Below are 12027 nucleotides of genomic sequence, written 5' to 3' on the forward strand. Positions count from 1 at the left end.
GATTCAATTTAGGAGAGTAATAGACAGGGATTTGTAGGATTGAGCAAACCTATAAAGAAAAATGTTTTATGAGTGTTTAAATGTGGAACATGGTTAAAAATGCAGTGATGCTTGGAGTGAATTTGCCTTTACTTTTCTTAAAAACTCCACAGTAAAATGAGTGTTTACGAGTGTTTGAATATGTTGATTTAAATGATCAGATTTTTTCTTAACGAAAACACCGTTCTGAAGCGTCTTTACATGTATTTTGGTCGCTTCCACCACCCGTACCGTAAGTGTATGATTGGACGTGCAACACTAAAAGTGCGGCTGCTTAACCGTGTATTTTCAAGATGCGGCTGCTTAACTTTTCTTGGGAACGAGTTCTTCTCTGCTCGCTGCCATGTTGTTTGTGTATCTCTATGGCAAACGCGCGGGGAGAGGGGGGTGGGAGCTGAGTTCGTCCGAAACTATGGGAGCCCAGAGGGGAGCGTCGGCCGACATTAAAGAGAAAACCGATTTTTATTAAAACAGATCGATGTAAACTACACATTCGAGTTAATCAATAAAATCGATTTATCGCCCAGCCCTAGATGGTAGCCTTTGTTACTTTGGTCCCAGCTCTCTGCAGGTCATTCACTAGGTCCCCCAGTGTGGTTCTGGGATTTTTGCTCACTGTTCTTGTGATTATTTTGACCCCACGTGGTGAGATCTTGCGTGGCGCCCCAGATCGAGGGAGATTATTAATTGCTCCCACAGTTGATTTCTTCACACCAAGCTGCTTACCTATTGCAGATTCAGTTTTCCCAGCCTGGTGCAGGTCTACAATTTTGTTTCTGGTGTCCTTAGACAGCTATTTCGTCTTGGCCATAGTGGATTTTGGAGTCTGATTGTTTGAGGTTGTGGACAGGTGTCTTTTATACTGATAGTGAGTTCAAACAGGTGGCATTAATACAGGTAACAAGTGGAGGACAGAGGAGCCTCCTAAAGAAGTTGTTACAGGTCTGAGAGAGCCAGAATTCTTGCTTTTTTGTAAGTGACCAAATACTTATTTTCCACCATACTTTGCAAAGAAATTATTAAAAAATCAGACAATGTGATATTTTGGATTATTTTGTCTCTCATAGTTGAAGTGTACCTATGATGAAAATTACAGGCCTCTCTCATCTTTTTAAATGAGAGAACTTGCACAATTTGTGGCTGACTAAATACTTTTTATGCCACACTGTGTGTGTGTGTGTGTGTATATATATATATATATATATATATATATATATATATATATATATATATATATATATATATATATATATACATACAGTACAGACCAAAAGTTTGGACACACCTTCTCATTCAAAGAGTTTTCTTTATTTTCATGACTATGAAAATTGTAGAGTCACACTGAAGGCATCAAAACTATGAATTAACACATGTGGAATTATATATGGAATTATATACATAACAAAAAAGTGAACTGAAAATATGTCATATTGTAGGTTCTTCAACCTTTTTCCACCTTTTGCTTAGATTACTGCTTTGCACACTCTTGGCATTCTCTTGATGCCTACTTTGAAGAACCTACAATATGAAATATTTTCAGTTCACTTTTTTGTTATGTATATAATTCCATATATAATTCCACATGTGTTAATTCATAGTTTTGATGCCTTCAGTGTGACTCTACAATTTTCATAGTCATGAAAATAAAGAAAACTCTTTAAATGAGCAGGTGTGTCCAAACTTTTGATCTGTACTGTGTGTATGTGTATATATATATATATATATATATATATATATATATATATATATATATATATATATATATATATATTAGGGATGTCAATTTCGACAAATTCTCATGATCGATCGTCGTTTAAATTAACGATCAATTAATCGATTAATCGTTAACCTTCATACTGCAAGATGCGTCTACAGTAGTTATCGCATGAATTGTTGTGCAATGACACTAAAAGCATAGCGTCCTCCCACAAAGGAAAGGGTTTTACTGTAAATAAAAGGCTAGTAGGATTATAAAATGAATCGATTGATCATTTTATATAATTATTTAATTCAAATACAATGACTAATATAACGCAGTCTCAGATGCACTCTGGCATATGAGCTGAGCGAAGCGGAGTGGTAATATTTCCTTAAGAGCGCCTTTCTGAAGATTCCACTCCGCTCGCTCAACCCAGTTCATAATCCAAGCGTTCTAAGTGCATTTTATCTTGTGTGTGCTTTTCACATGCTTTATAATCCATGTGTATTTTGTAAAGATCTACGCACATTTCATCTCGTGTGAGTGTGTGCGTTTGTGTTTTAATGAGCCTATTTTGAATATTCTATTGAACAACAACGGCAGCTATTTTCACGGAAATAAAGTGAATGAAAATCAAATACACTATTTTAGTTTTTGCATTTTAGGAATGTTTGCTAAGGATAGATTAATATATTTAATACATTTTAATTAATACAATTAATACAATTAAGAAGAATTAAAAAAATTAGTTTGGAAACATAATTGCTATTTATCAGCATGCATAATTTTAGACAATTATAAAAGAATTTTGGTACAAACAGTAAACAATTAGGCCTACTAGAAAAACTTTATGTCGGAGCTGGAACTGGTTTACGGCGAGCGTCAGTGGAATATTAACGGAGCGCTTGCTCGGGCGGTTAGCGACTGAGTGGAGCGCACTTCCATAGAGCGGAAATCGTAGCGAGCGTGCGTCCATGTCAGCAAGTTTTTGTTACGGTGACGCTTATAGGCAACATGTCATTTGCAATCATTTTGCACAGTCGTTTAGTTATTTCTGTCCGGAAACCGCTGGATCCACTTTTTTCAAATGATATATCATGGTGCTCGTTGATGTATTATATTTTAAAACACAGGCACAATGTTTGCAATTAACATTATCACCATTTGAAATAAAATGAGCCCAAAAAAAACTCTTGCGTGCTCGCTTAATTTTCCTTCACAACTGCTGTACTTTACATGTTTTGGCATAAGCCGCGTGCGTCGTCCTCTTTTGGCGGTTGGCAAACCAGCTAGCTGCCTACGTCTCAAACTATGTACGTTAATGGTGATCATGCTTAATCGACCGTCGATAAGGTTTATCGATTAAAATATTTATCGACAATTAATCGATCGTCGATTAATCGTTGACATCCCTAATATATATATATATATATATATATATATATATATATATATATATATATATATATATATATATATATATATGAAGCACACAAGAGGAGAATAAAGCATAATAAAGGTATACAGACCTGGTCAGTATAGTCCAAAGGAAAAAACCAACACACCTCTGGCCCTAAACAACATAATAATAATAATTATTATAATTATTATAATAATAAATATAGCAACTGAGGTACTGAAGGTCAAAAGGAAAAAGACATTCCCACCGAGTTTCATTGTAATACGCCTCTGATAACATTGTCTAACAGGCGCTCACATGTTACTGGCAGATGGGGTTTCTGTATATGAATATCCTTATGAAACCTAATGGCACATTGGACAGAGACACTGCATGCCAAGTATCAAGTCGATCGGATGGACGGTTGCGTAGTTATAGCCATTTATTTCTTTATTTAGCACCAACCAGTGGCAAAGCTATTTTACTAGTAATTTCTTTATTTGACCAAGGATTGAGCTCATAGACATGTCCACCAAGTTTGATAAAGATATCTCATTCTATTCATGAGTTATAGCCATTTATGTCGAAGTGACACACTCTCCTCATTAGTCAACACATTTCCCTCTCCATCCTTTAATGCTCTAACTTGCAGTACATCCTTCCCAGCTCGGTCCCTCTGTCTGGCCAATCGGTATAAATCCTTTTCTCCTTCTCCAACCTCTCATACAGCTCCTCATATGCCTTTTCCTTGGCTTTCGTCACATCCCTCTTAACCTGCTGCCGCATCTCCTTGTACTTCTGCCTACTTTTCTCATCACTCTGTCTATCCCACTTCTGTTTTGCCAACCTCTTTCTCCTTATGCTCTCCTGCACTTCCTCATTCCACCACCACGTCTCCTTGTCTTGCTTTCTATTTCCAGATGTCACACCAAGTAGTTTTCCAGCTGCCTCCCTCATCACTCCTACAGTAGTTGCCCAATCATCCAACACCTCCTTAACACCACTGAGCCTCTGTCTGACCTCTTCCCTGAACCTCACACTACACTCTTCCTCCTTCAGTTTCCACCATCTTATTCTTCTTTCATTCCTCACTCTCCTCCTCTTCTTCTTCGCCTCTAAAACCATCCTACAGACCACCATCCGATGCTGTCTAGCTACACTGTCCCCTGCCAACACCTTACAGTCTCCAATCTCCTTCAGGTTGCATCTCCTGCATAGCACATAATCCACCTGTGTGCACCTTCCTCCACTCTTATACGTCACCCCATGATCCTCCTTCTTCTTAAAATAAGTATTCACCACTGTCATTTCCATCCTTTTAGCAAAATCGACCACCATCTGCCCTTCCACATTCCTTTCCTTAAAGCCATACCTACCCATCACCTCCTCATGACCTTTGTTCGCTTCACCTACATGCCCATTAAAGTCTGCCCCATTCACCAATCGTTCTTTCCTAGGTACACCATCTACCACTTCATCTAATTCACTCCAGAATCTTTCCTTCTCCTCTATCTCACAGCCGACTTGTGGAGCATAGGCACTGATGACATATATCATCATCCCTTCAACTTCCACCTTCACAATCATCACCCTATCAGAAACTCTCTTCACCTCCACTACACTCTTACTGTACTCTTCCTTCAGAATCACCCCTACACCATTTCTCTTTCCATCCACACCATGATAAAACAGTTTAAATCCACCTCCAATGTTCTCGGCCTTACTCCCTTTCCACTTGGTCTCCTGAACACACAGCATATCTACCTTTCTCCTCTCCATCATATCAGCTACCTCTCCCTTTACCCATCATAGTACCAACATTTAAAGTACCAACCCGAACCTCCACTCTCCTACACTGCTCCTTTCCTGCCGTCTCTGTAGGCGTCTTCCTCCTCTCCTTCTCCTCCTTGACCAACAGTAGCCCAATTTCCACGGTACCCTGTCGGCTAACGATACCTGTGGCGGTCGTTGTTAACCCGGGCCTCGACCGATCCGGTATGAAATTCTCATTTGTGATCCGCATATTTGATTTGGCACATGTTTTACGCTGGATGCCCTTCCTAACGCAACCCTCCCCATTTACCCGGGCTTGGGACCGGCACTAAGAGTGCACTGGCTTGTGCATCCACCAATTATAATAATAATAATAATAAATCTTTACAATAACAATAGGGTTTCAGCATTCATGCTTGAACCCCTAACAATATTAATAATAATAAGTGAAAATAATACCAACACATACTATCACTAAAGTTATTATAATTCAATGATGACTGTTGACTGGAAACAGACTGTTATATACACTTCAAATATGGCATATAGGTGCACATAATTTAGCATCGCTAAATAATGTTTACATTCTTTTTTTTTTAAACAAAATGTTTTTGCCATTTTTCATAATTGTCATTCATGTAAAAAAAAAAAATACAAAATTTAACTTGGCATTGGAGCTACACGAAAACTAGATCTTTTGATTTTAAAGCTGCTGAATGCATAATTTTGGAATTTTGTCATCTCAGGTAAACAGTATAATTTGTAATAATAATATAATAATATAAATGCATGCTATATGAACTACTCTCAAAAGATTTTGTCCACTGTGCTGTGCCCTTCTAATAAATGCAGACTTATAAAAAGCTCAATCCTTTAAAAGACCCAAATGTAAACAACTAAAAAAAAAAAATGTTTACTTGCAGATGTTGCTTCAAAGAGACTATCAAAAGGTAACAGTGGAATGAGATAAACCTGAACTCAGCTGTTTCTAAGCATAGTCTTGACATCACTTTCTAAATCTCATTTGGAACAATTAATTACCACACTTTCCCCCAGAAAGTCATTATCTACTTTGCCTGGAAGCCCGTGCAGTTGCCATGAAGAAGAAATACCCCTTGTGTAATATCACGTCACAGACGCCCTTTTTGCCCAGAGGTGCAGTCCATGATGTAAAAGAGTCATTGTTCATATACCTGAGATACATGAATCTTCACTTTCATACATTTGAGCTGCTTCACCCTGGAACCATCTAGTCTTCATCAAGCATTTCAGTGTTTGGGCACTTCCTGAACTGTTAAAACAGTCATCAGTCTGCTCACTGTTCCAAAAGCCAAAAGGTAGGTAACCTAGCCAGGGATGCCACAACTTTCTGTTGTGAATCTGCCTAGGGAGCAGCAACTGGAACCATAATTGCTGTTATGCATGGTCAGAGCTAGTAAAGGGTGTGGGAATGTAAACATTAGGCTGTGAGGACAACCAATGGAATCACTAGAGAGGACCATATTTAACAGTGAATCGGCTTATTATTGGCAAGCATTGTATACGGCTAAATTTTAGTCACAAGTTTAATATAATAATTACTTTTTAATTCTAACTATAGGGAGGGCTATGTTGCAACTGTTTTTAACAGTTTGCTTTACTTTTTGGAAAGTTCATGTTGCTGTCCTTCTATACTGCTTGTTTATTTGTTGACTTCTGTTTTATATACAATTTGTTAGGGTGCTGCAAAAGTTTTGGATTAGTTTGTGTTTAGACTGCGTAAGATATGTAATCCTACATGTTCATGAAAGACTATGTATATGTTTTTGATCTGTGAAGGTTTAGAAAGTTTAAACACTCAAATTGGGCTCCCAATCTTTGGTATTTAGAGATTGCATCTATCCTCTATGATAAAAGCAAAGTAGGTTCGAAAAATATAACAACACACCAGTGAAATATTAAGACCTACTGAAAACACAGTTGTCACAAACTATGGTAGTGTACTGGAAGATAATCTGTGGCAATAAATGACAACCACGTCATAACAAAAATTATGATGACAAAATTTAACAATCCTTGTTAAAGGTTTTAAACCTAATTGCTAAAATTGTTAAAAGCATTATACAAATCAAACTGCATTGAATGGAACTGAATTGAGTATTTGTATGAGGTGATGTTGGAAAGGTAGAATTTACCTTTTCTCTCAGAATATTTAACCTCTAGGTAAGCCTCAAAGATCTTCTTAGGCTTGTCCCTGAAATACACAAGTGTCAAAGGTTAACATAAAAAGTAGGATATTAACAAGGTTTCTAAACATAGATAGCAAATTATTCAGAGTTACTACACATTTTAAATTTCAGAATTCCATATTTTTCCAGACTCAAATATGCAGACTTCCCTAAAGATTTTTAAAATCATTTTTAACATCTGAAATACACTTTCTTTCAGCTTCTCCCATTAGGGGTCGCCACAGCGGATCATCCGTATTCATGATCCGCATGTTCGATTTGGCACGTTTTTACACTGGATGCCCTTCCTAACGGAACCCTCCCTATTTATCCGGGCTTGTGACCGGCACTAAAAGTGCACTGGCTTGTGCAACCCTAATGGCTGGGTTTGGTTCCCTGACCGGGAATCGAACCCGGGCCGCAAAGGTGAGAGCACCGAATCCTAACCACTAGACCACCAGGGAACCTATAGTTAACATCTGAAATAATGATTCTAAATTTTAACTATAACATGCGTAACGCTACAATCACAGAATCAGAATCTCTGATGTTTGCCATGTGTCTAGTCGCACAGTCGAGGTGCAATACTGTCAGGGCAACTGCTGCCTCAGAAAGTAACCAATCACAGTTGTGCAGATCCAGTCAAGCACCAATCTTTTGTATGTAAACCCATATTTTTCTCTCCACTTTTGTCTTTCATCCACACTAAGATGGCGCTTATAGTCAATGAAAGCGTTGTGGATAAATTCGGAAACGTTGACGTCATTGCCACGACATTTCAAATAGCCGAAAAGTAAATAAACAGCAGGGGGAAATTACCAAAGACGAAGCCTCTTACATTTTTTTCATGCACAGTACAGGGTCATAAGTGTTTTCAGACATTTTTCAGACATTTCAGACAACTTAAAATGAATGTGTGGACGCAAAAAGTTTTTAGACAAAACCTGCATTTTCAAATGTATCCACATTAGCCTTAGTTTTATAAATAAAAATACATACATACACACACACACACACACACACACACACACACACACACACACACACACACACACACACACACATATATATATTAGATATATAGGTTAGATGGCCAACATTTATATAGGAGTAAACACCATTGTGTTCTTAGGAGCCCAGGGAAACAAGAAGAAACTTTTGACCTCTGTTCTCTGTGTTCTGGTATTTCACAGAACTCGGCCGTTCTCCAACAGGCTAATCCATGATGTCATCTAAAAGAGCATAACTCAGAAGACGGCATTGTAACCCCTTTATTCAAGGACTGAATCACCTTTTATTTCAGGTTTCCTCTGCCATAAAAACGAGACAAAGATTAGGAGAACTGATGGGTGTACATCCAAAGACCTTAATGATTGGATCCAACAATTTTAGTGGTAGCTCAGCTAGAAAACAATAAATCCCTTTGAAATCTTATATTCACCCAGTTTCCTCTAGCTGTTATTGATTAGTTGGGCTGCTCAACTTATGGGTTAGCATGAGGGTAATATAACACAGCCGCTTGAGAAAATCACTTGAGTACAGAGTAAACCGACAGCAGGAAAAGTGTGCATCCCAAGTCATCCAAGGCATGGGAGCATTTTATATTAAACGCAATAAAGAAAACTATACCTGGAAGTCATGCAAAGCAGAGCTTGTGTGGTATGGAATTGTGTGCACAGAAATGCACGAAACATCAGCACAGTAAGCAAAAACTGTATAATCCTCATCATGTGAATCTGGTGTAGTTTAATGAATGCTATTGTGTAAACTGTTTGTTTGCTAACTTCAGGACAGTCGCACTGGATCTGTTCTGTCGTGACTAGCGAGTGTCAAGTTGCACAATCAGCTCGCTCATGACATAGTGATGGATTCAATTAAAGCAGTGTGAACAAACACTAAATCTAAATGCAGCAAATAACAGCAGCAGTAAATGATTACATTTTTTGTCACTGTTGTTGTTTTCTGTTAGTTTGCTGCGTTTCTCCATTCCATTCTTCTTTTATAGGAATTGTCTACTACCGCAGTTCATTGATCTGTTTTCGGACGTGATTTACTGTGGTTTTACTACGTTCAAATGCTTGTTTTTAATGTTTGTAGATTTTTTATCTATATATCATTTAATTATTATACAAAATTACATTTATTATATATTCAATATTTTTATATCTTTACAAATGAACAAAATATCTGTATATTTGTTTAAACACAAATTGTCAAAAACAATGTATTATATTTTATATAGATTTTCTTTTAGCATGGTTGTCAACTTGCCATCTGCAAAATACAATACAAACGTTGAATTACACAAATCACCTTTCATATTGAATTTTTATTTATTTATTTTTTATACAGAAATAAATAATTGTGTGTTCCCCCATGCACTCCTCAACAAGCAGCCACTATAAACTTTAAAATGTCTCAATTAATGTTAGTTAAACTCACTATGTGACTTTAAGTACACTTTTATACATAAATACCCGGAATAAGAACTTTATATAATTATAATAAGCAAAACAACTGATTAAAAATATATTTATTTGACTAATCAAGTAATCAAAGAGAGAGAGAGAGAGAGAGAGAGAGAGAGAGAGAGAGAGAGACACAATCGTCCAATTAATCGATTTCAAAATTGTCGTTAGTTGCAGCAAAATCATTATTATTATTATTATTATTATTATAATTATTATTATTATTATATTATTATTATCTAAAATATCCTCCAGGAGACTTTTTGGCAAGAAATTCTTCAATATCACAAAGTGTTCTCACTTTCTCTCTTTTCTCCAATAGTTAGAAAGATGTTGATCACAGGCTTTATTGCTACAGAACCAATGTCCCCGATAAATCGGCACCCAAAAAAACATGAACACGTATACCACATCTAAGTTATTGCTGCTCTGGTAAATTAATTAAAAAGTTTCAAACTTATTTCTGAATGGGGGGAAGTAAATAAGTTTGTTTATAGTTCATTCAGGATAATGCCTGTGTCCTGCTCATGCCTGGGTCTGTGGGAGTCAGAATTCTTGCTGGTTGGTACAGGATCAAATACTTATTTCACTCAATCAAATGCAAATTAATTTATAAACTTTCTTTGCAGCTTTTTTTTAATTCTGTCTCTCTCTGTTAAAAAAAACCTACCATAAAAATTCTAGATTGTTCATTTCTTTGTTAGGGGGTAAACTCACCAAATCGGCAAGGGAACAAATAATTATTTCCCCCACTGTACATCCACAGATGATCTATATTTTACCTAGAAGTGTACCTAGTAGAATTGATGCTGTTTTGGAGTCAAAGGGTGGCCACAACAAATATTAGTTTGATTTGGATTTCTCTTCTGTTCATTTACTTTAAAAAATTTTTAATTTATAAAAAAAAAAAAAAAAAAGAAGCTTTTAACACTTCTATTTTAAAGCATTCTTACTTTACATTTTTCACACCTGCCCAAAACATTTGGACAGTACTGTATAGACACACACACACATGCACACACACTTTAAAGGGTTTTTTCCACACAATTGTTATAAAAAACAGTGTAATGTGAGTATGATGGCTGTATATAATGTTGAATAGAGTTTAATAGCAGCAGTTTGTACTAAAGATTTTGAGTAAACTAATGACTTAATTTAAGACACAACTGTTTAATGAATTTTCACTGCACACAGCTGATCTTAATTTTTGACCAGGTTCCCTCCTGAAGGTACTTGAAAAATGTAAGTACAAAACCAAGCATTAACCACGTATGCTGAAAAAGCAGTGTCCAAGTGGTAAGAAAGGACCATGTTGAATAGCAGGAACCATGCTCACCCCATCCACCAGCCCACCCTATAGCAACTAAGTTACTTTCATAGGTACATTTTTGTTTTTGGTTTTTGACAACAAACTGTTTCCCTCTTATCTAAAAGCATTTAAGAGAGGCTGCTGATTGATTTATTTGTCCAATTTTTATGTGACATGTTATGTGACAGCCTAATAAACGTTTGACACTTCTCACCCAGATACAGATCTTAAACTGTGGCCAGTCATGCACTTTTTAGACTGTTCCTAACTGACATTTAATATAAAGATCTGGTGTCCAGTGTTTCTGAAAACATTGCGTAATCGCGGTATACAAGGAACGGGTTACCTGTCCACTCCCAAATATAATAGACTAGTAATACACGTGATAAAAAAAACGTTTTGTAGGAAAGGATGAATCTCGAATATCTCGAATATGCAGTTACTGTCCAATATAGATCCAACATGACCGAGGTGGATAAGATCACAAGGGCGTGAACAATATTATACACACAAGATTACTGTGTTCGAGTCGTTTGAGACACAAACAGGGACAATGCCCATACATATCACACATATTGGAATAATTCAACACGTGAACCTGGCAAAAATAACAATAAAAATTGCACCCATTCGGAACAAGTAAATTCAGGCCTGCGAGGGTCTAGATCTGCATTGTGTAACCCTCAGTCATTTCAGACAGATAACATTGAATGGCAGTTCGCTTACTTGATCCGAGACCCCATTCTCATTTCTTTTTCAGCCTCAGTCAATGCGGTGAAGAATTAAGTTGCGAAGCAACAATATCCATTTGACAGCCCCGTTAGACAGCGTACACGACCCCCTCACACACACGCGACAATCACTACTGAGTGCAAACAGGAATTCTGGGAGATGTAGTTGTTTAAAGGCCTATCGGAGAATCGCTGGGAAGTAAACCACAAAACTAACGGACTTCATTTACCAAGCGCCTGGTTTGAAATTACGCGCGAGTCGCGTGATTACATTTTTTCGGTGTATTCGGCTGACTAACAGGCTGCGTATATATTCTTCGCCATTTACATTGGTGTAACGTATTATTAAACACCTTCTTTTTCTTTGAAGGTATCAACAAGTAAAAAAATACCCACGTTTCA

The 12027-nt window shown here is 37.0% G+C and overlaps 1 protein-coding gene across 3 annotated transcripts in view; it reads right to left on the reverse strand.

Moving 5' to 3' along the window:
* Positions 1 to 11768, reverse strand: part of dennd1a (DENN/MADD domain containing 1A) — a 47018-nt gene extending 35250 nt beyond the window's left edge. For all 3 annotated transcript variants that reach the window (XM_046867396.1, XM_046867395.1, XM_046867397.1), the window contains exons 1-3: positions 11621 to 11768; positions 7085 to 7143; positions 3268 to 3311 (exon numbers count right to left, since the gene is read on the reverse strand). In XM_046867396.1, the coding sequence (XP_046723352.1) occupies positions 3268 to 3311; positions 7085 to 7143; positions 11621 to 11643 (126 nt within the window). In that variant the 5' untranslated portion in view covers positions 11644 to 11768. The remainder of the gene's footprint in view (positions 1 to 3267; positions 3312 to 7084; positions 7144 to 11620) is intronic.
* Positions 11769 to 12027: the final 259 nt, after the last annotated feature.

This window comes from Silurus meridionalis, chromosome 15 (genome assembly GCF_014805685.1).
Source record: "Silurus meridionalis isolate SWU-2019-XX chromosome 15, ASM1480568v1, whole genome shotgun sequence".
Taxonomy (NCBI): domain Eukaryota; kingdom Metazoa; phylum Chordata; class Actinopteri; order Siluriformes; family Siluridae; genus Silurus; species Silurus meridionalis.